Raw genomic sequence first — 25478 nt, forward strand, 5'->3', positions numbered from 1 at the left:
GTCTAAGTCCCGACATCATCAAGACGAAAGCAGGGTTTATAACCATGCATTAGATGTGAGGACGCCCTGCATTGGATGTGAAGACGATAAGGAACAGTCCACTGCCATAGCATGGGGGAGCAGAGGTTCAGGTTGGTAAAACAGTTTTTCATACTCTCCTAAACCTAAAAACTATCAGTGCGGTGGAACTTTCAGATTTCCTAGAGTTGGGCAACAACCTGGTGCACTTCATTTTTATATCAAGAGCTGAAAAGAGCCGATAAAATAGTTATTTTTAAAGCCTGCAAAAATCACTATGTGACACTTCCAAAAAAAAATAAAATAAAATAAGTAAACAAACAAAAAAACAAAATCGTGTGGTGCACTGAAACATGCATCACACTGGTCCCTGATGTAGCTCATATGGACAGCGGCCCGAGCAGTAAATCGCTACCATGCTGCCTAGTGTGAACCAGTCCTAAGGGTTCATTTACAGATACTGCGATGACCTGCGACTTTTCCGCATTGCATCAAAGTTCACTGCTAGGGTAGAGAGAAAACAATTGTTTTCAAAGTGCCCTGTATAGCGTTTTAGCATGTGGTGCTGTGTGAACAAACACTGGAAGGAACCTGCTGTAAGAAAAACCCCTACTGTTCCTCGTGAGGACATCGGACTACACATCATCAACAGTACATAAATGTGATGCCTGGATACCTTTCAGTTTTGTTTATTCATGTTGTCAGTGCTCAGCAAGTTACTTTCACTTGCGTTTTCCTAACAGTTATACACCAAATAAAGAAACAGTTATACACCAAATAAAGAAACAGAAAGTAGTATTGCTTGATGTCGCACTTCATATCTGGACATATCTGACAGTGATCAGCATTATTCCATAACGACATAAAATTAACCTCATGACATCTCACAATAAACATGGATGGTATAGAGCAGGGGTAGGGAAACTATGGCTCGCGAGCCAGACGTGGCTCTTTTGATGGCAGCATCTGGCGCGCAGACAAATCTTTAATAAAAGGGGGGCGTGTCCCGACGTGAGCCGCGCTGGACATGTAGACCCAGAGCTCCGCCGCGTCTACCACTCAATCCAGTGCCATCCGCGTAGCTGTGCCAGGTGCCAAGGAGATTTCTGCACCCATCGATGGTACACTTTGTGGGCTACCCTCAGTTCGTCTCTGGGTGACCGGATTGCCGCACTACGGACCCCGCGGCCTACTCGCGGTACCACCGCCGACTCATGTGCTGTGCATCTGAGGGCCTTGAATCACCGCCCGGTAAGGAGACCTGCCATCCGCTCCCTGTGCCCCGACAGACACAATCTCCTTCCCCTCTGACACCCAGGGACCCGCCTTTCACATCCACTTCTGAGGCCTTCACCGGCCTGCCGCCATTTTCTCAGGGCCTATACTCGCCTCCATCACTCGCAGACCTGCAGGTGGCCTCATTGCATACCTGCCTGCTCTGCTCTCTTCCCGACCGGACTCCAGGCACTTTCACACGGCTCCATCTACTCACTGTATAGCTGCGGCCCATGAATATGAATATTAAATAAAAGGTTCCCGACCCCTGAAATAGAGTGTATGGCTCTCATGGAAATACGTGGTGTTCATGGCTCTCTCAGCCAAAAAGGTTCCTGATCCCTGGTATAGAGGCACTCACTCTATCCCATTGGTGTCCAACCTTTTGGCTTCTCTGGGCCACATTGAGTGTAGAGAAATTTTCTCTGGCCACATGTAAAATATATACTATTAGTTAAAGTGTGTGCAGTAGCCCCCTCACACTTGAGGTCCCTCTCTGTCCACGAGTGTCTCAGCTGTCCGAGATTCTCCTTCCTGATTGGCTGAGACAATCCCGCTGCTGTCAATCAAAGTCAGCTAGCCAGAGGAGGGGGGGGGGGGGGCGCGGTCGGGGTCAGGTCAGGGGGTCCATGTCTGAATGGACAAAGGGAGCTATGATTCAGCTTGGGTGCCCCCATAGCAAGCTGCTTGCTTTGGGGGCACTGAACAGGAGGGAGGGGAATGGATCACAGAAAATGGACAGGAAAAGAGGAGGATCCGGGCTGTTCAAATCCACTGCAATAGAGAATGCTTGCATGTGACTTACCAGAACTCAAGGCAAATCGTGCTGAAGTCGCACCAAAGTAGTGCAGGAACCTTTATCTTTTTGAGTCGCACCAATTAGAACGGTTCCATTGCCGTTAATGGGGCGTGACTAGTCATGTGACTTTGAATTCTCAAGTCAAATGACAAGTCATGGCAGTGTGAACTGGGGCTAAACAACAGCAGCATGAATTTAGAGTGTAAAGAGAACTTCTACGACAAGGATTTATATGTGACCAATTCTTTTTTAAATTTATGATTGTGCCAACAAGTACTGTATACAAGATTTGAAAAACAGGAAACAGAAACGAGGAAAACACAGTAAATCAATTATCAGAGACGTAAGGACAAACACACACAAAATAAACAGCAGAACGTTCACTCCGTATTGTGAACTATTTTCATAGTTATAAATGATCTCCACAAGCACTGGAAAGTTTCAATATTTCATTGTGCTGGTAAGGAGGAGTTCCCGCTGCTGATTATTACATGATATCTAAGGAGAATACATGTAAAACACCTGAGCGTTTTTCCGTTTTTTTTTTTGTTTTTTTTTCAGTTTTCTGCGCGACACGCAAGTTTTTATACAGCGTTTGAGTTTGAGTGTCTTTTTTTTTTTTTTTTTTTTAAATAGCCAATAGAGAAAATGTGTTGCATCATTTGTTGCTAGGTATTTCAGCTTTCTAAAAAAAAAAAATCCATTATCTTTTATTTCTTTTCTTTTTTCATTAGGGTAAGGGGTTAGAGTAAGCCCCCATTCACACTGGGGCAACGCTACTTCGCACCGCGACCTCCGAGGTCGCGGTGCGAGCAGCGCGCCGCGACCTCGGAGCGGCCGCCACGGACTTCGTAACATTGAAGTCTATGGCGGTCGCCTCCTGGTCGCCCCAAAGAAGCTCCGGACCCTTTTTCTGAGTCGGAGCGACTTGTGTCGCTCCTATCAGAACGGGTCCGCAGCTTCCCTATGGGAGGCGACCTGCGGCGACCTGTGAGGCGACCAGGTCGCCTCACAGGTCGCCCCAGTGTGAACGGGGGCTTAAGGTTAGGATTATTATTTGTTTTCATGTTACGGTTAAGGTGTTAATACTACTACAAATACTTTGAATGTAAAATAAATACAAATATATTATTCATTAATAAATATAAGAAATTAATACTTAATAACATACATATATAACACCTTATAACAAAATCAATTAAATATACATTTTTTGGGGTGTTAACATATTTCATATTTTTAGGGTTATTCTTAATTAAAGGGTCGCACTAGTATGAACAGAGCCTCAGTTTTCTTTATTGCAGAGACATTGCAATTGGGTGGCTTTTTCTTTGATACTCCCATTTTGTTTAATTTAGGACTACAAGTCAGTTAGTTAGTGTTTATGCTTTGAAGATGAAGACAGAGTGGTTGAGTAGCTTAGCAAAAGTAAAACTAGGCAAAGTTGCAACAACGCAGCTCCAAATAAATGCAGTGTGTTGTCCGCTTACTATAGAAAATGAACAGTCGCAAGCATTTCTGGCAGGTCAACAGGTATTCTTTTGTACTTGCAGTATCTAATTTATTTTAATTTATTTTTTTTGCCTTGGCTTTAAACATTTAATAAAAAAGAAAAAAAGAAAATGAAGAAAGAACACAACACGAGTGGGAGAAACAACTGGAAGCCTGCTATACGTATTAGCAAAATATAAGATTTTTTTCTTACAGTGCAAATTAATTTCACAAGAATTCTTTAAATCCCTAAAGAGCCATCGTGACCACGTCAGGCCTTCAAAAGCCTTCACACAAGTCTGCCCAAGAAAGTTTGTCATATGCCTGAACAGCCTATAAAAGTTTGCTATGCAAAGTAAGACCCGGTTCACACTATTGAGGGTGATTACAGCGATTCCTGCACCCCGAGTCAAAACGCACTGCTGTTTAAAAACACTTGGGGCTGCTATTCCTTCTTAATGCCAGCCCTAAGCATCTCAAACCACAGCACATTTGTGGGTGCAGGGAGGGAAAAAAATCGCATTGTGCAAAAGCACCATGAGATTTACCAGCTGCTGCATTTCCAAAATGGCGTATAAAAACTTTTTTCTGTGGGAAATGCTGGCATGGCAGCCCCTTCAAATTAAGGGGCTGGTGTTCGGTTGATTACTGCCGATCGGTGGATAATGCCTCCAACAATCTGCACATGCGCAGTAGTGATGTCACTCCAGCGCATCTGTCGATAATAATGCCTCTGGTGATCAGCAAAGCGCCTCCGGTGATCAGCAAAGCGCAGAGGCAGAATGTGAGTCAGATTCTACCTCGCTCTTCCTGCGCATGTGCAAGACTTCACAGGCAAAAGACGGTAGAGTCCCACCAGAGTCGAGTTTTGCTCCAGGACGGTCAATCTACAAGTAGGCGAGTACAGAGGAGGAGGTCCTAGGAGCACATGGTTGTGTGTAAAACTACTTGTAATAGAACCTCCTGTGTGCAAGCTTTGCTGATCGTTGGATAATGCCTCCGACGATCTGCACATGCGCAGTGTTGATGTCACGCCAGCTGATCAGAGGCATTATTTGACAATCTGCAGTAATCAACAGAACACCGGAGCAAAGCGAGCCAAAAACCCCACAACAGTGGTATGTTGTTCAGCCAGTAGAAAGACATCTAGACACAGCTGAAATATTTTAACACAGTGCTCCCGATATAAAGCAGACCATAGAGCGGCCAAAGTGTAAACATTACCTCTTATATACAGTTGTGCTCATATGTTTACATACCCTGGCAGAATTTATGATTTCTTGGCAATTTTTCAGAGAATATGAATGATAATACAAAAAAAAAAAAAAACTTTTTCACTCATGGTTAGTGTTTGGCTGAAGCCATTTATCAACTGTGATTACTTTTTTAAAAATCATAATGACAATAGAAACTACCCAAATGAACCTGTTTAAAAAAAAGTTTACATACCCCAGTTCTTAATACCGTGTTTTGCCCCCTTGAACATCAATGACAGCTTGAAGTATTTTGTGGTATTTGTGGATGAGGCTCTTCATCTTCTCAGATGGTAAAGCTGCCCATTCTTCCTGGCCTCCAGTTCCTGTAAATTCTTGGGCTGTCTTGCATGAACTGCACGTTTGAGATCTCCCCAGATTGGTTCAATGATATTGAGGTCAGGAGACTGAGATGGTCACTCCAGAACCTTCACTTTATTCTGCTGTAGCCAATGACGGGTCGACTTGGCCTTGCGTTTAGGATCATTGTCATGTTGGAATGTCCAAGTACGTCCCATGCACAGCTTCCGGGCTGATGAATGCAAATTTTCCTTCAGTATTTTTTTGATAACATACTGCATTCATCTTGCCATCTATTCTGACCAATTTTCCTGTGCCTTTGTAGCTCACACATCCCCAAAACATCAGCGATCCAACTCCGTGTTTCACAGTAGGAATGGTGTACCATAGGCCTTGTTGACTCCTTTCCAAATGTAGAGTATATGGTTGTGGCCAAAAAGATCCATTTTGGTCTCATCACTCCAAATGACTTTGTGCCAGAAGGTTTGAGGCTCGTCTCTGTGCTGTTTGGCGTATTGTAAGCGGGATACTTTTTGGCATTTACGTAGTAATGGCTTTCTTCTGGCGACTCGACCATGCAGCCCATCTTTCTTCAAGCGCCTCCTTATTGTGCATCTTGAAACAGCCACACCACGTTTTCAGAGAGTCCTGTAATTCACCTGAATTTATTTGTGGGTTTTTCTTTGCATCCCAAACAATTTTCCTGGCAGTTGTGGCTGAAATTGTAGTTTGTCTACCTGACCGTGGTTTGGTTTCAACAGAAAAAAAACCTTCATTTTCCACTTCTTCATTCGAGTTTGAACACTGCTGAGTGGCATTCTCAAATTCTTGGATATCTTTTTATATCCCTTTCCGGTTTTATACAGTTCAACTACCTTTTCCCGCAGATCCTTTGACAATTATTTTGCGTTCCCCATGACTCAGAATCCAGAAACGTCAGTGCAGCACTGGATGAAAGATGCAAGGGTCTGTCAGGAGGCCAGAAACTAATTGACCTTTTATACACAAACACTAATTACAAGCAAACAGATCACAGGTGAGGATGGTTACCTTTTAATAGCCATTCAAACCCATTTGTGTCCCCTTGTGTGCATGTTATCAGGCCAAAATCACCAGGGTATGTAAACTTATGATCAGGGTCATTTGGGTAGTTTGTTGTCAGGATTTAAAAAGAGTAAAACACAGCTGATTGATAATAAACGGCTTCAGCCAAACACTGGCCACAAGTGAAAGAAAAGTTTGCGTTATTCATATTTTTGGAAAAATGACCAATAAATCATAAATTCTGCCAGGGTATGTAAACTTATGAGCACAAGTGTATAAAGCAGGAAGTCAGACTGCCAACTCTGTACTGTACTGGGCGCTTAGGAATTAATTTGCCAAGCCCTACAATCTGTGCCCTCAAAACATGTGCCATTTCTGACCCTAAAGACATTAGTGCCATCCACAATGCACTTTCATTCACGTCTTCATGCTGCAACAAATTTATACTGCAGCCACCGCATGCATTCGTTGCACAATGTGGTCAAGAGTAAAGATGGCTGCAGGACAATATCGTAGCCCTGCCATACACAGTTTAAAGGCCAATTCCACCTGCTTTCAGGTTATACTCATGTTTAGGGGTAACAAGAAACATGGTCAGTTCACAGCCCCTCACCTTAAACCATCCTTCCTTACAGAATCTGGCAGTTCTTATCCTTGCTGAATCCGGCCAAATTAGAATTCAAACGCACAGCTATATCATTGATACACAGAGTTGTGAATGAAAAAACTCCCATCTGCCACAGTAGCAAAGGGACCACAGTTTTCAATACAGCAAAAGTGTGTGGATATCTCCACACTTGCATTCTATAGATACTTCCTCCAGTTCTTCAAAGTGGTTGTAAACCCTTTCATATACCCAGTGAAGTGACTTGTCTCAGGTAATACACAGATTAAATAAATCCTCCTACATAAGCTGTACCTGTCTAGCTGCAGTCTTCTCTTCTCTACATCCCTTCAAAGTGCTGATTTTTTTTCAAGCTGGTGTGAGGATTCAGAAAAAAGAAGGGGGCAGAGAGCTGAGGTTACACTCTGCAGAGCTTAGTGGAGAGAGCTCTGAGAGCTGATTGGAGAGCAGAGACACATCCCATCCACACAGCACACAGGATCAGAGCTGAGGCTGTCAATCAGCTGCAGATCCCTCCCTGGTCACCTTTTTGCTCTTGGTGTCAGGAAAACTTGTCAGAAGGGTTTCATGCTGATAGAGGAATGAAGCAGCAGACAGAAATGACACTAAGAGCCGGTTCACACTACCACGACCAGAAAGTCGCCCCGTGACTTGAAGAGACTTGTGAAGAGACAGGTGACTTTGTCTGTGGGGAATGCCTGGCTAATCTCCTTCTTCCTGCAAAGTCTGATAACAAGTCGTGTCAATTAAGATAAGGAGGCGACTCCCATTGAAGTCTATGGGACAGTCGGATCACAGGTCGCCTCAAAAGTAGTACAGGACCCTTTTCTGAAGAAGTTGGAGCAACTTCAGTAGTGCCAATTAAGACGGCACTGATTGATTAACATTGCTTTTGTTATGTCAAGCGACCTGGGGCTACACAAGTCGCCTCACAAGTTGTGCTAGTGTGAATGGGCTCTAAAAGGCCCGTACACACGTACCGATTGTCGGCCGTAAATATTCGGCCAACGTCAGATCGGCCGATTGTCGGCTTGTTAGTATGATGCTTCCGACAACCGACTGCGACTTTTCGGCCGAACAAAATCTGGTGCGCAGGCTATAAAATTTTTGTAGGCCAACAAAGAACGGCCGATTGTTCGTCAGTCTGTACAGATTTTGGCCAACAAAAAGCAGATGAGCAAGACTGGGCATGCTCAGAGAAGAAAAAACACACGGAAAGTAAACCAGAACATGACATCACTTCTGCAGTCGGCTGTTGTTGGCCAACAAAATTCGTGTGCAGTCTTTAGCACTTTTCAACCGACAGGACAGCACCGGACAAAAGACGGCCGAACGGTCGGCCGACAATCGGTGCGTGTGTACGGGCTTTAATGCTCTTAATTGAGATAAGTACACACTGTAAAAGGGATATGCTTTTTTCATATTTCATGTCTGACAATTACAACCACTTTTACTGAAAGCCCAAAAAAAAAAGAAAAATATATAAAAAAAAGGTACAGCTGTATGCCGGAGGTAGAGTCTGCAGGAGCCAGAGCATTGCACCAACAGTCCACTAATAGAAGTTGTAATGTAAACACAAAATAATTATAAAATAGAACAATTATGCAATAAGGGTACATTTATTTAATTTTTTGCAAAAGGTGGAATGTTCCTTTAATGTTCCTTTAAGTGAAGTATATTGCAAAAGACAGATACAGTTCCAGTGTGGATATAAGAGAGTAAATGATGACTGTTTATTAAATGCAGAGCTGATCATCCCCCAGGATCGTACACCAGCCAAAAAATTTGTCTCGGAGAGATGAGCCCTTCGGGCGAGTGCCAGAGCTGACAGACAGGCATCCCATGCCTCACCTTCCCAAAATTAAACCTGTCAAAGTTGCAGATTTCAAAGTACAGACAAAGTCAAAACTTTTTTTTCCTCCTTTGAATAGAGTAGGGAATGTTTAGAAACCCATACTTACCTCCCCCTTCCTCTGTCAGTATTGGTGGAGATTTCCCTTTCCAGATGAGAATTTTCTAAACATAGGCAGCTCCCAGGTTCTCCGCAAAAGGAAAACAACAATGAACAGCCCAGAAAACAGACAGGCCAGCCGGCTATCTCTTCCCAAGATCCATCCTGTCTTACAAGACAAAGGCCTTTTCACACCACACATCCATTATCTGTACATTGGAGCATTCACTTGAATGGAACACATTCAGCTGACACAGGAAAGAGGAAGAGGGAAGGATTGATAAATAACTTGCAATGGAAAAAATAAATAAACAAAAAAAAAAAACACACACACACGATGCTCCCATGTAGAGAGTGTGATCTACTATAAAAATAATGGCGAAAGAAGGTGGGACCTCTAATCCAGCACATGAATAACTGGAAACATAACAAAAAAGTATCCATGAGCGTGACATAACTGTCTGGTAAGGCGGTGGTTGCCAGGACAGAAGGAGAGATTAGGCGCCACAATGGGTACAGGGACCACAATAATAAAGCGGTCTAAAAAAAAAAAAAAAAAAAAAAAAAAAAGCTGAATTAAAATTACCCTTACAGCAAAACAAATCAAAAAACTTTAAGGGTTACTTAGCAACAAAGCAATTTCTTGTATATATCAACTTGGAATCCAAAGCCAGGTACACCTGATGAGATTATCAGACGAATGATCATCTTTTTTTTTTGCATTCTGGTCTTGTGTTGAAAATGAAGAGGTTATTCAACTTACGAAAATTCTCATATGACAGAATACAACTTCAGAAGTGACATAATTTGTTAAAGCGGAGTTCCAGCTGGGGAAAATAAATAAATAAAGCAGCTACAAACACTATAGCTGCTGACTTTTAATATATAGACATTTACCCGTCCAGGGAGTCCTCACCACAGCCAATTTTCGGATTGGCTGCCGCCACCATTTGTTCTAAGAGAAACCAGCAGTGATGCCCTTCACTTCCAACTTCACAGCCCAGTTCCCTACTGCACGTGGTTGGGGGGGGGTGGCGCCGAACTTCCGCTGTCTCCTGGAAGTGGGAAAGGGTCCCTATCAAAAACAGGTACCGTTTTCCCCCCCTACCCCCTGAAAGGTGCCAAATGTGGCACTGGAGGAGAGGGTGTAGGAGAGGAAGCAGATGAGCAGAAGTTCAACTTTTGGGTTTAAACTTAAAGCGGAGTTCTGGCCTCAATTACCTTTAACTAAAAATACCCCTATAATACTAATCCATCGGCCTTTACAGAACCTCTATTCTCATAATTACAAGGTGTACAGTATTGGATTTTAGTCAAAATCTTACTATTAAAAACGCTGTCTGGGCGCGGCCATCTTAGACGTGGGCATCTGAAGCCGCAGTGTAATCTGCTGTGTCCTTCTTCCTGATTCCAGGGAGTGTTCTGGGAGTTCTTCCTGATTCCAGCCTCCTGGGAGTGATGATAAACAGCTCCCAGGATGCAATGCAAAGGCGGAAGTGATATCGGTGGTCGCGGCCACAGAGGGGGGGAGAAGGAGGAAGTACAATCAAAAATGCCCTGAAAATAAGGTAAGGGACCCACGAAAAAAAGTTAAAAATGCCCAATTGTTGATCAGCATAGCGAGCACTCCAGGGATCACTAAAGTTACAAAATAGGCAGGAACTCCACTTTAAACTTTTGGCTTTTTGCTTTAAAATGTCTTGTAATGTATTCTTTCGTTTCCAAGAATGCGTAGTTTTGCTCTTACAAATGTTTTGTTTTTCGGATGAAAACTGTACTAAATCAAACAAAAATCAGACCTTGTGTTCACCAACCATAAAAAAGATATTCTAGCCTGCACCTTCAGGTTTTCATCCAAAAAGTCAGATTCTGCCGTCAAAAGCACTATACTAACGATCAAACAATTGGCCAATCGTTCAAACAAAATTTTTCTTCCAATCTTCATGTCATTTGTACAGATCTTTAGACTGCAAACAAAACGCATGAGCATTTAGACTAGGTTCACACATATGTGGTGTGGGAAACCGTGATCCTGCACAGCATTGTGATCGCTTGCCATCTACTGCGGGTGTAGATACAAAGTTAACTACCCAAACGAATTGCAGACGCAGTGCAGTTTGCCTGCACCAGATCCCATGGTACAAAAACCACCATGCCATCCAGTTGCAGTGCAGCTCCAAAAGAGGTGCCTTCACCTTTTTGGTGCGATTTGAGCCCATTCAAAATGAATGGGCACAAATTGCACAAGAATGCAGTGTGGTTCCTGTGCAATTCACATGCCAGTTATGGTGTGAACGGGGGCTTAGTATAAATGTGAACTCTGAAAACAGAACCTCAGGTAAAAAATACAAAAAACAGTGCAGCGAAAAAAAGAAATAAATCACCTGCAGCAATCCCCTCTCCACCACTAGATGTCATCTTCCTTCCAGGATTAATGATGGTCAGCATCATTTCACCCACTTTTTTGGGAGATTAATTAAGCTATTATTGAACAGCACTGACACAAGCACCACTCGGTCCAGGAAAAAGACCACACACTGCTGTTGGAGAAAAGGAGGAATCCTGATGTTACCACACTATCCAGAAGACCTTTGAAGGATGATATTTAGATAAGCACTGTCACATGTGGTGAGTCACTTAGGCAGGCCATACATGTTCAATTATCCTATACAATTTTCCTTGAGATTTACTTTAAACTATGTAGTGCAAGGGTCAGCCCAATTGGATACAATTGAAAGTGGTTTAGTTTGTTGGACCTCATATTATCTGGTTTTTGGTAAATCTAAAGGAAAATTGTACATGTATGACTAGCCTTACTCCTCCATATCTGGGAGTACTTGGTACCTCCTTCGACTCCCAAGACAGAATTCCTCATCCAGCCAAGGCATGCAGAATATGGGAATTATAAACAAACCTGTCCTTTAAAGAAACATTTACTGAGAGAAATATAGAACCTGTCATAGATATCCTCCTGGAAATGCTAGTGCCCAGTAGTTTCAACCTAAAACTTTCTGAATTACTGACCTGGAACAAGCAACCTAAAAGTAATTCACGCTGTATGCTACAATATGAAGTCAGAATGCCTCCTCCCTACTTTAAAACGGAGTTCCGGCCACAAAATCGACATAACCGATTTTGTGACCATCCACTTGCTTTTCCCCACCTGAAACAGAATTGGATAGTTAGGATTTTTTTTTTTTTTTTTTTACTTACCTTGTAATTGTAGAAAGAAATACTCACCTGTCTTCCACTTCCTCCCTCGGCGGCCACGGCCCGCGCCGTCACTTCCGGTTTGCAATGATTCCTGGGAGCTGAACGTCATCGCTCCCAGGAATCAATGCAACGGCACCGGCCCCGCTCGTCACTTCCGGGGGGACGCCTTCTGGGCATGCTAAACAGCTTCTGGGCATGCCCAGAAGCTGTGGAGGAATGCGGCGCAGCACTGGAAGTGACGAGAGGGGCCGGTGAAGGCGCATTCTGGGAGAAGAAGACGCGGAAGAGGACACAGAAGAGGATCGCGCTGGCTTCAGCTGCCCACAACAGAGATGGTAACGCTGGAGAAGAAAATTTTAAAAGTGAGTATTTCTTCTTGCAGGTAAGTGCGAACCGGGACAGATCAGAGGCTATCCATTGTGGAATGTACTAGCCTTGACTGTCCCGGGGGTATGTTCATTGAAAAAATGTTTTTGTGGCCGGAACTCCGCTTTAAAGTAGATATGAACTCTTACCTTGTAAAACAACCTATTATTATATAGGATTTATATAGTGCCGACAGTTTACGCAGCACTTTACAACGTGAGGGTAGACAGTACAAATACAATAGGAATCAGAGGACCCTGCTCGTTAGAGTTTAGAATCTAAGAGGGAGGGTCAAGATATACAAGAGGTAATAACTGTGGGGGACTGATGGAGAAAATAAAAGTACAGTTGTTAGGTAAATAACAGATCGGTTTCTCGGAAGAGATCCGTTTTCAGGGATCGTCTGAAAGACAAAATAGGAGATAGACAGATTGGGGTAGAGCATTCCAGACGATGGGAGAGGCTCAGGAGAAGTCCTGGAGGTGAGCATGGGAAGAGGTTACAAGGAAGCTAGAAAGCAGAAGGTCTTGGGAGGAAGGAAGAGAACGAGTTGGTTGGTATTTTGAGACCAGATTAGTGATGTAGCTGGGTGCCAAGTTATGGATGGCTTTGTAAGTTATGGTTAGTAACTTGAATGTAATGTGTTGGTTGAATGGCAGTCAATGGAGGGATTGGCAAAGAGGGGTAGCAGATACAGAGGTGTGTGAGCACAAGTCTCAGCTATTGGAAAACAGGTAGGCTGTGCTCCCAGCCATAAAACTGACCATCCTGGGATGGATGTGCTCGAATACCTACCATAATCTGTTTGAAATACTAGAACTGGCAGGATCAAGTATTTTACATGAAGGAAACAATACAATACAAAGAAAACAGGATATTTTTTTTTTCCAAGTACGCGATGATACAGACACATATGAGGAATATGAAATGTTGGAGCAATATTCTCTAAATCCTGGGTAAGGTAGGGCTACCATTAGTGCTGCCTCTTTTTAAAGACAAGTCATGTGATCAGTACCAAATAGATACATTAGAGTCAGTTCACACTATGGCGACACGACTTCGGGGCGACTTAATGAAGTCGCCGTGCACCGCGACTTCGGCGTGGCTTGCACCGACTTCACATAATGGAAGTCAATGCAAGTCGCTCCGACTTCGGCCAAAATTAGTACAGGAACCTTTTTCTAAGTCGGAGTGACTTGAGTCGCTCCTATTAGAACGGTTCCAATTGCACAGAATGGAGCACGACGGAACAGTGTGAACCGGCACTTAGTCTAAAGTTTAAAAAAAAAAAAAAAAAGATAAAAATCCTGTATACCATCATCCAATACATTATGCAGATATCCAATTTCACATGACATCCTTCCATCCCAGATTTGCCATTTTCAGGCAATTACTACTACCCACAAACACAATGAATTGCCTATTCCGCACCAGCGGCCGTTCCTTCAGAGCGCATGCGCCAGTGAGGTCACTGACTGCATTTATGGTAAATATCTCCTAAACGGTACATGTTTAGGAAATATTTACAGTACCTATAGGTAAGCCTTATCATAGGCTTACCTATAGGTACAACTTGCAGAGGAGAGTTTACTTCCTCTTTAAAGTAGAATAGTTATTAATTCTTTTCTCCACATAGGGACCTGCCACCACATCCTTTGTTTGCGCTCTAGGTCACAAAGCCTCCTTAGGCCTCCCTAATAGATTTGTTTAGACAGCAAAAAAAGTGAAAACCAAGCCACTGTAAAATAAGATAATCCTGTTAGAGCGAAAATAGATTTCTGCAAAACATTTTTCTTTTAATCTTCTTACTGAAACCACGCATTACATAACTTTCTATATGGCCCGGTTCTAACGAAAAACAGGATTACGATTTATTAGAAGTGCACAGTTCAAACTGATTTAAAACAAAGTAAAAAAAAAAAAAAAAAAAAAAAAGAGAGAGACACATATAAAAAGTTTTGTTATTTGCACATTAAAAGCATATAAACGTACACGGGACAGCCATAAATCTGTATGGATGTAAAAAGGTGCTGTCCGCTTTCTAACCCGCTCTGTACCTCTCTAATTTATTTATTTTTTAATTACCAAGGCATCCACTCGAGAGGAAAAAAAAAAAAATAATAATATTTATGCCAGGGCCAATAAAATATGGGAACAGACACTGCCGATTTGCCACAAAGGTGCAGGCTCCTGGCTTCATTGCCTAGGGAACCACTCATCTGAAACCAGGCTGTATGGCATTACACCAGACTTCGCCATTTGAGTGCTTGTTCCAGGTTTGCGACTCACTATAATGAAGCCACTATAGTCCCTCGAATCTGCACCTTTATACCCAAGTAAATATCAGCTCCTGTATTTCTGCACACTAAGCCTTTAGGCTCAGTTCGCACTGGGGCGACACGACTCTGTACTACTTTGGGGACGACTTGTGCATTTCCATGCACCACGACTTCAGAGCAACTTGCATGGACTTCACATAATGGAAGTCTATGCAAGTCGCTCCGAGGTCGCCCCAAAGTAGTACAGGACCCTTTTTCTAAGTCGGAGCGACTTGTGTCGCTCCTATTAGAACGGGTCCTGTAGCAGTCAATGGACTGCGAGGGAGCGTGACTTGTCAGGCTGACAAGTCACGCTAGTGTGGACCGGGTCTTACTGAGAAAAAAAAAAAAAAAAAAAATGTAGTCCGCTACTGCCAACTTCTCCCTCCAAACCTCTAGTTCCCCATCACTCCAATTTAGTTGCCCTCAAAATGTTCTTGGTCAGCAAGATCCGTTCTGCCTTTACCCAGACTCTTCTGATCCACGACCCAAAGCTCTGAAGCTGGAGACAGCCAGGAAATATAATTATCAAAGACAGTTAAGAAATGGAAAACACCGTGCTACCTGGAAGCTTAGGATTCTAAAACTGAAAGTGGTTGTTAACCTCAGACATGAAGACTGTACAAAGCATATCCTTCTTCTAGAACGTGTACTTGTCTCAATCAAGAGCACCAAGTGTCATTCCTGTATACTGCTTCATTCCTCTGTATTAATCTTCTCTGACACCAAGTGGAAAAAAAAAAAAAATGGTTATAGGGGAGGTTTCTCTAGCCGATTGCTCGGTTCCAGTGTGCAGGGGGGGGGGGGGGGGGTGTCCCTTTCCTCCAATCAGCTCTCAGATCTCACTTCACTGAGCTCTGCATAGCATACATTCAGCTCTCCATCCCCTTTTTTCTGAGCTCTCAGAAAAGCTTTAAAATTCAGCACTTTGAACGGATGTAGAGAAGAAAGACAACATATCCATTATTAGAGCCCATTCACACAGAGGAGACACGACTTGCCGGGGCGACCTGTGAAGTTGCGGTGCACAGCGTGCACCGCGACCTCGGCGCGACATGCACAGACTTCATATCATTGAAGTCAATGCAAGTCGCCCCAAAGTAGTACAGGACCCTTTTTCTAAGTTGGAGCGACTTGCGTCGCTCCTATTAGAACGGGTCCTGTGCTAATCAATGGCAGGCTACCCACCGCGACTTGTCAGGCGACCAAGTCGCCTGACAAGTCACGCTAGTGTGAATGGGGACTTATCTTTTTTGTTGACTTTTTTGGCCTACAACCAGCCCTTCAATACATCCCTGCTCCCAAAGCATTCCGGCCCATTCCCATGACATATGCCAGCAGGAGCGGTGACACAGTGATTGGAGAGCAGACTTAAACAGTGTGTCACTGGGGGCAGGCTGCAAGAACCCGGAAGAGAAAGCCATCTCCTGATAATGCTGGAAGGGAAGCTGGAGGCACGGGACCCAGTGTGTAGCAAGATTTGCTGGGCATGCAAGTATGTATTTTGAAGTGAAATGTAAAGGGAATAGGAAAAAAAATAAGAAGAGCAGTATGGAGATGGGGGTTTGCCACTGATCTCTACTGTCTAAAGCTGGCCATAAACGAAAAGCATTTTGTTCAAAATTTTTTATTTGAGAACATTCCATTTTCTAATCATTAGCGGGGTAAAACTGACATTTTACAGCTATAGTAACAAAAATATGAAGCAAGATGGAAACTTTTCCCCAACAAAACTAACTTCTAACAGTAAGTGGGGGGTGAGATTTACTAAAGGCAAGTACAGTAATCCCCCGCTCCATCGCGGTTCAGTTTTTGCGGTCCCGGTAATTCACGTTTTTTTTTGTAATGTTATTTTACTATATAAATCATTAAAAATGAAATATTTTTGTGTTTTCCATAGCTCTTGCTATGTCTCTTAGTATCTTTTATGTGTTTAAATGAGTTTCTATTGTTTTAAAAGTGTGTTTAAAGACCTTAAAATGCTTTTACACGTACAGTGACAGTAAAATAAACATGCCTACAATGCATTTTAATAGGGTTTTTCTATTTTGCGGAATTTCACTTTTCGCGGCTGAGTCCGGAACGTAACCCCCGCAATGGAGGGGGGTTTACTGTACACACTATAAGAAAATCAGGAGAACATTTTCATCCAAAGAATTTTCGTACAGTGTACACACAACGTTCTCCAGACGTAACGTCCACACGCCCCCTTACGGGGACCGGCTTGTTTTTACTGTTCCATGCTGTTTGGACACACGCGGGACGCCGTGATCGGATCTACAGCGGTCTATTTTATGTGCCTGCATATGCCTCTCATATTGTGAGTAGTTCTTTTAATAAATATGTTACATGTGTTTTACAGGATTACACTATGGTCCTCTGTCTTCATTCCCCTCCATATACTTATCGCATATAACAAGGTAATCAAGAGAGATTAAGAAGTGTCATCCACTTTCTTGGCATCCACCGAATACATTGATCTATATCTTCTTGCTGGGAGTGGCTTTCTCATTCATTTGAGTAGCCATGGAGCTGCTTATAATACTGAGGTGTCCCCATCTTGCACTTTCTCCTGGGTGTCACTGGAAGGAGCGTTCCTCATGGTATCTTGCACTATTTTTTGGGACTTTATTCACCATTATTTACTTTGGACACTACCCTATCATTACTTTGCAGATCATTTATTTGTTTTTCACAAGTTTTTCAATGTTTAAAATCATTTAGTTATTTATAGCGCTGCACTTTAAATATTATTATGTCTATGGATCACTGTTAGTTGATTTTGTGCTAGCTGCTTCTATATTTATTCATACCCATATTTTTTATCCTATCACTTTTTAGTGCAGAAATATCTCCTTAGAAATTTATATGTACACAACTTTCGACAGTAGATTCATTATTTCCGTACGAAAATTCTTGAAGGGACAAACTCCAAAATTTTTCTCGTATGGGAAAAAAAACAAACGATTTTCATTCAATGTGTCCCGTTTCCTTAAAATTTTTGTACAAGGAAAATCAGAAAAGAAAGACTGCGCATGATCAGAAACAAAAAAAAAAAAAAAAAAAAAAAAAGCCTTTGTCGTACGAGAATTTCCGTATAAATTTTTGTCCATTGGTTCCGATTTGCTGCGAAACCACGAGGAAAATCAGATGATCGTTTGTCCGATTTTCTTATAGCGTGTACCCCACTTAAAACTTGTGTACAAAATCTGATGCAGCTCTGCTTAGAAACCCATCAGCGTTCAGGTTTTAGTGCCAAAGCTTAAATCGAACAAGCTGAAGATAGCCAATCAGCTTCTATCATGCATAATAACTGTACCAGATTCTGAGTGCTCCAGTCTTAGTAAATCTTCCCCAATATGTTTTTTGTTCAGGAAAGGGCTTTTACTCCCCAAATAGAAATAATTATATATATGTATGAGAAAATGAAATTTTGAAATTCTATTGAAAAAATTGTAGAAATGTTTGGCCAAATTTTAATACAGCGCAGGCAAAAGAAAAGAAGAGGAGTATTAGACCCAGTTCACACTGGGGCGACCCGACTTGCCGGGGCGACCTGTGAAGTCGCGGTGCGCAGCTTGCACCGCGACCTCGGAGCGGCCGGCACGGACTTCATATCATTGAAGTCAATGCAGGTCGCCCCAAAGAAGCTCCAGACCCTTTTTCTAAGTCGGAGCGACTTGTGTGGCTCCTATTAGAACGGGTCCTGTGCTGCTCTATGGCAGGCGACCCACGGCGACTTGTCAGGCGACCAGGTCGCCCCAGTGTGAACAGGGTCTTAAAAGCACTCTGCACTCCATTCCACCTTCCTGGCTTTCAACGTCTCTTAAAATCACTGCCGAATAGAAACCAGGAACAAAATTATACTGTTAGCTTCAACAATTTATTATAAACAAATTGAGAAAGAACCTAGTAGTCGTGGGGAACATTTCTGCATATATCTTTTAGATGGCAATTCCAAAGTTTTAATATAAAACGATGGCCAATTTTCCATGACCATTCAGGAATCTTGGGTACCTGAAGTTTCAGGATTCCCATCAGATCCGATAGATCTACAGCACAGTTCGGTAAAATCTAAGTTACCGTTTTATTGAGATTTGCCAACATTTGGCTGATTTCTCCAACTTACCATCTGATTTGCTCATCTTTAATTACTAACCAAAGAGAAAATGTTCTCTCTCAAAAAGAAATGTAATCAGGAATTAACTGAGGCGGTAAGAAATTTAAAGGACTGCAAATCAGTAATTTCATTTGCTAAAACAACAATGATCATGGAAAAAAATTAAACTGCAAGCATGGAACCCCCAGCGCGCACCAAGAACTGAACATTATGTAATACGGAATTAAAGCGTCACTGACAAACAGATTTAAACCTTGCCACATTATTATAATCAAACAAGTCATATCTCAAAGTTCCAGAACTGACTGATGCAAGATATTTGCATTAGCCAATGACAGCGATGTGACCTCCAAATTATATTACATTATGATAATGAGCAACTATTTCAGGGCAAAATAAGCAGAACAATTAACACATTTGGGAAGTGAAGAACTTTTGGAATTAAGGGCTCATTCACACCAATTCAATTGAGCTGCGTCAATATGTACAGCACAACACAGGCCCAACGTTATGAACACAGAAAACAATTCTTCTTTATATGCCCTCTTCACGCCATAACATCGCCATGAGGTGGGTTGAGGGGAAAAAAAAAGTAGCATTTTTTTCTGCAACGCAACAAAGTTCATCTGAATTCGTTATTGGTCACTGACAAAGGTTTGGTTTCAAATTTGCAGCGGAGGCAGTAAAAACAGGCTGTTAAACCACGTTTGTACTAGCCATAAGCAACATTGCCAACAGACATATCTTTATAGACTGCCGTGGCGCAGTAATTTTTTATACGGCCTGACGCTTTCTTCCATGAAACCACTCCCATTAGACGCACTCAGCACAGAGGAACAATCAATGATTTCTTCATAATAACAAAAGGTAGGAATCTGCAACAAAGTTTTTAAAAGCGGAGTTCCACCCTGAAAAGAAGTTTTTTTAGATAAAAATACCCCCGGGAGAGTCAGGGCTGGTGCATTTAAGCAACGATAGCCTCTGAACTGTCCCGGTTTCACTTACCTTTTAGAAGACTTACCTTGAAAAATGTCTTGTCCAGCGCTGCCATCTCAGGTGTGGGCAGCTGAAGCCGGAGCGTCCTCTTTGGTGACATCGGAGTCCCAGAATGCCCTGCTCGTCATTTCCAGTGCAGGGACGTCATCCCTGCATGCCCAGAAGCTGTTCAGCAGGAAATGACGCACCTGCACCGGAAGTGATGAGCAGGACCAGTGCAGGCGCATTGATTCCTGGGATCGATGACACTCGTCTCCCAGGAGTCAATGCAAGCAGGAAGTGACGTCGGCGGCCATGTCCGCAGAGGGAGGAAGAAGAAGGAAGGTAAGTATATTTTCTTTAAAAACAAGGTAAGTGAATAAAAAAAAAAAAAAAAAAAAAAAAGTATTTATCCAATTGTTTTTCAGGTAATTTAGAGCAAGCGGACAGGGAAAAGTTTGTTTCGAGGGTGGAACCCCGCTTTAAAATCCTTGCAATGTACAGAGATCACCCAGAGGGGAATGTTGTCATCAACAAAAGTGGAGTTATGCTTTAACTGAACATCTAATAAATGCAGTTGTGTTGCAGTGCAGCAGGGTTACCCTACCCCCCCCCCCCAAAAAAAAAAAAAAAAAAAAACACACACACACACACACACACACACACACACACACACACACACGCACACACACACACGCATTTAGGAGACAGCATTATGTCTATGTCAAGTGATCCACCACATTGCTTCTCACAGCTGCCAAAATAACAGCCCCTTGTAAACAAGGCTCTACAATATATCTAAAATTAAAAAAGGTTTCCTCAACCCCATACTAGGTTTCCTCAACCCGTATGCTGCCAGGAAGTGGTACCAGGAAAGGAAAATGACTAAAGTATTTGATACAACTTAAGAAGGGAAGAGGATAGCTTGGCAATGTGAGCAAAACCTCCTCGTTACATTTTAATGCACCCCCCCCCTTCCTCTGTAATAATCCGAACTTTTTTTGGGGGGGGGGGGGGGCTGGTTTGTTGACAGGTACCTGCACCCACTTCCGCTCCAATTGAAGTTCCACACCCCCCCCCCCACCGGTCCCCGCAGCCTTCGGAGACACATCAAAGGTCCCAAAAGACTTTGGGACTGTTCACAAAGCACAGCGCAGCTTGCACATGTGCAGCAGGCAGCCGGCTGTTAAGTTGCAAGCTGGGTGCCCACAGTCAAGATGCCGCCTGGGACTGAAGACCGCTGGAACTAAGGGCTCAAGTGAGCACAGCGTTGGATCCTGAGACAGGCGAGTATCTGATTAATAAAACTCAGCCGCTACAGTTTTTATAGCTGCTGGCTTCATTTTTAAAAAATTTGACTGGAGCTCCTCTTTAATTGTCTCCGAGGGAACAACTGTCCCTCACTGGATCTCGACAGAAAAAAAATTGCTTCAAAGTTATATTCCTTTATCGATAATAGAACTATTTGTCATCGGTGATATGCAACTGTTAATGTATGGCTTTGTACTCTGTCTCTGACTGTTTTATTTCTACCACCTACTGTTCAATAAAGCAATCCTGGTATATATAAAAAAAAAAAAAAAATATTATATTATATTATCTTCTGGAGTAGGTGTGAGGCCGGCCTTGTGAGAGTGTGTCATTGTTTTTATGTGTCATGTATGTCTTCTGTTGCTTTCTTCGAGCCTGTTGATATTTGTAATGTATTCCCCAAGACGGGGTTATTTTAGACCATGTGTCAATTCTGATCCTCAATAAAGTTTTTCATTTTTTCACTGAGTTGGTTTGAGCATCCCTTTTTGCAGCCGTTCCAAGGGGTTTTCTATGGCCCCTTAATCTGTATTTTGTAGTATTGTATTTGGCTGTGGTGGCTCCCTTCTTACATTTTGAGACCAACTGGATTTCCAAAAGGTCTCTTGACGGTTATGTGTCCAGTCTATACAGGACACAGTTGTCTCACATTTTGGGTGCCCCCATTGTCTCAGAACAGAAACCAACTCCCATCTAGGATCTGACGATTATATATAATCTTACTTCTCGCTCCCCTGACACTCCAGTTTATGGGGGGGGGGGGGGGGGGGGAGACCCTCGCTGTCCTCCCATACAATGCAGGACATTTGTTCCTGCATTGTACTCGACGATGATGACCGTATGTTACTGCCAGCCAGAAGGCCTTAGAGAAGAGTCTGCCGGGGATCGGTTATACAGGGTGGAGGAAGCCTGTTGTAACAAGGGATAAGTAATTTCAACTTCACAGAAAATCTGTAAGGCGAACTTACATTGGACCCCCTTCTTCACTGGTCCGGTGATTTGAAATCCCCCTGGTTTTCTCTCCTCTCAGCGCTAATAGGACAGGCTACATGGATTCTGATTGGTCAGCACCATCCATGTGACGGAGCTGACCAGTTATAATGCCTCTTGCCTGTACACTCAGAGGTATGGATAGGAGATTGAGCTGCTGGTATTTTCATATACTCAAGAACAGTGAAGCAGCGCCCCAATCCCTGAGAGCGGGGGAATCGCAGGACTCCGGTACCGCAGGACTGGGGAAGGGATGGGTCCAATGCAAGTTCCCCTTAAAGATTTTCAGTAAATGTAAACTTACACTTGAAGTATTATTCCTCTACCTTTAGACTTAGCAAGCATTTACCCTTGTAGTGCAGGGAGGCCCCACTGTAAGGGTGTTGTTTCTGGTGCCTGAAAAATAAGAATGATACTTGTTGACAATGGGCTGCATTGGTGCCTTTATGTGCCATTGTACACAAAATTAGCGCTGTAACACACCAACACCTGTAATGTGCATTGCATTTCTGAAATACATAACAGGAGTTACATAGTTAATCTGGTTAAAAAAAAAAAGACACAGGTTCATCCAGTTCAACCCACAAAGAGTTGTCATCCTCATTTTAACTGCACTCCCTCATAAATCACTGACTTGAAGCAAGCATACAGCCAGTGAAGAGCGAAAAAAATAAACTCCCATTCTACATGCTTGCTCCAGGTTTCACGGCATACAGCTTGACAAACATGTCTGCTTCCTTACAGATACTCCCATCCCCCCGGTACCCCGTATGTTCACAATGTATACCAGACTTTCTCTGCCTCTTAGATAAGCTGCTACTAACACTAACAATCTTCTTTCTGGCCCTTCTCCCCCCCACAAACCACCAGAGGGGGCGGGGGAGGGGGATGCGGCCCTTCTCCCCCCCCCCCCCAACCACCAGAGGGGGCAGGGATGCGGCCCTTCTCCCCCCCACCACCAACCACCAGAGGGGGCAGGGGAGGGGGATGTGGCCCTTCTACCCCCCCCACCAACCACCAGAGGGGGCGGGGGAGATGCACCCCTTCTCCCCCACCAACCACCAGAGGGGGCGGGGGAGGGGATGCGGCCCTTCTCCCCCCCCCCACCAACCACCAGAAGGGGCGGGGGGAGGGGGATGCGGCCCTTCCCCCCCCCACCACCAACCACCAGAGGGGGCGGGGGGAGGGGGATGCAGCCCTTCCCCCCCCCACCACCAACCACCAGAGGGGGCGGGGATGCGGCCCTTCTACCCCCCCCCCCCAACCACCAGAGGGGGCGGGGGAGATGCGCCCCTTCTCCCCCACCAACCACCAGAGGGGGCGGGGGAGGGGATGCAGCCCTTCTCCCCCCCCCCCACCAACCACCAGAAGGGGCGGGGGGGAGGGGATGCGGCCCTTCTCCCCCCCAACCACCAGAGGGGGCGGGGGGGATGCGGCCCTTCTCCCCCCACCAACCACCAGAGGGGGCAGAGGGGATGCAGCCCTCCCCCCCACACCAGAGGGGGGGGGGGGGGGGGAGGTATAAGCGGCTCTTCCCCCCCCCCCCCCACCAACCACCAGAAGGGGCGGGGGAGATGCGCCCCTTCTCCCCCACCAACCACCAGAGGGGGCGGGGGGAGGGGAATGCGGCCCTTCTCCCCCCCCACCAACAACCACCAGAGGGGGCAGGGGGGGATGCGGCCCTTCTCCCCCCCCACCAACAACCACCAGAGGGGGCAGGGGGGGATGCGGCCCTTCCCTCCCCCCACCAACAACCACCAGAGGGGGGAGGGATGCGGCCCTTCCCTCCCCCCAAAGGATAATTATTACTTATTTAGTGTCATTAGTATAAATAATTTTGTTGTATAGAACGTCCCTGGGAGTCAAATACTTTAAAGAGGTTGCAAACCCTCACATATAGCAGTGAAGTGCCTGGCCTCCTACATAAGTTGTACCTGTTTATCTGCAGTCCTCTCTACTTCTGTAAAAATTCCAGCATTTAAAAAGCTTGTGTGAGAGTTCAGAAAAAAAGGGTCCGGGGAGCTGAAATTACAATCTGGAGAGCTCTGAGAGCCAATTGGAGGGAGGGAAGAGGCACACCCCCTCCACACAGGTACAGAGCTGAGGCTGTCAATCTGCTGAAGATCCCTCCCCCATCACCATTTTTGTCTTGGTGTCAGGAAAAACTTGTCAGAAGTGATTTATGCCGATAGAGGAACGAAGTAGATAAAAAAACGGCACTTAGTGCCCTGGATTGAGACAAGCACACACTATAGGGGATAGGCTTTGTTCAGATTTCATTCCTGGGAGTTCCAAAGGTTCCACCAAGTTATAACGGCTGGTGTTCTCCGTGAAACTTTTACAGAAAGTAGAACAAATTCTCTAAAGTGCTGAACAATAAATATACAGCCCAGCCCTGAGCTCAGCGGCCCCAATATCACACATTATGTCATTTATAATAATAATTTATGTTTTGCAGAGCATGCGCAAACTGATCGATTGGTTTGTAAATATTAATCAGTATATGGCCAACCTATACAATCCGATTGTACAATCTTCGGAAGATCTACACATACCGAACAAAGCAGAATAAACATAACAGATTTTTTTAGGATCAGATTAGTTTGCAATAGAAAGTTGTTGGTGAATCTCCAATCAGATTGTATAATGTATGGCTGGATCACTACAGAAAAACAAAATCATGACAGCTGATGGAAAGGAAAGTGATACACACACAGCTTATTTATCAACAAGCACAGACATGCCTGGACACAGGGGACTCCATCCCAGCCAAGCTGGGGACACAGTGACCCTAGCAGTGCTGTCCCCCATCTGTACAGGAATGTGTTGCTCTTACCTGGGACTCCATACTGCCTGACGTGCTGCTGGGGACAGCCTGGGACAGCAGCAGGGACATGTTCCAGTGACGATCCCTTGTCCCCGGTCCTTCCTGTACGTGCAGCTACACAACAGCAAACACAGCCCCTGCAGCTGTGCACAGGCGACCGAGGCCACCTAACTTGTACTTCCACACAGCTAGGCAGACCCGGCCACGCCTACCTCTGTCCAGGCACGCTAGCCCATTGGACGGAAGCGAGGGGCTGCAGTTTAAAGCTAACAAAGAGACCGGTTCTCATTGGGCCGTGCCGGCACAGGAAGTCACTGTGATTGGAGGAAGCAGTGTCAGCTTTGGGTGGCCATATTGAGTGGGGCATCTCAGCTAATATGATGCTGTCTGGACTGTAGGACCTCTACAGCTAGTGGTTATGTTGTATTTCCTCAGGCATAGGTTAAAGTAGAACTGCAGACAAAACTTTTTTTTATTTTGAATAGAGTAAGGGAAAGGTTATAAACCCTGTTAGATTTTTTTTCTTAACCTGTGTCCCCTTGCGCAGATTTCCCTTCACTTCCTGTCCCATAGCCAAACAGGAAGTGAGAGGCAATCCCTGC

The 25478-nt window shown here is 44.2% G+C and overlaps 1 protein-coding gene across 1 annotated transcript in view; it reads right to left on the bottom strand.

Annotated features, from left to right (window-relative positions):
* The window catches only part of WBP1L (WW domain binding protein 1 like), a 91749-nt gene extending 66698 nt beyond the window's left edge, over positions 1 to 25051 (bottom strand). Inside the window, exon 1 of the mRNA XM_082267516.1 lies at positions 24886 to 25051. Within this exon, the coding sequence (XP_082123642.1) occupies positions 24886 to 24945 (60 nt within the window). The 5' untranslated portion in view covers positions 24946 to 25051. The remainder of the gene's footprint in view (positions 1 to 24885) is intronic.
* Between the last annotated feature and the right edge of the window lie 427 nt (positions 25052 to 25478).

The sequence above is a fragment of the Pelophylax lessonae genome, assembly GCF_965119305.1.
Source record: "Pelophylax lessonae genome assembly, chromosome: 9".
NCBI classification, from domain to species: Eukaryota; Metazoa; Chordata; class Amphibia; order Anura; family Ranidae; genus Pelophylax; species Pelophylax lessonae.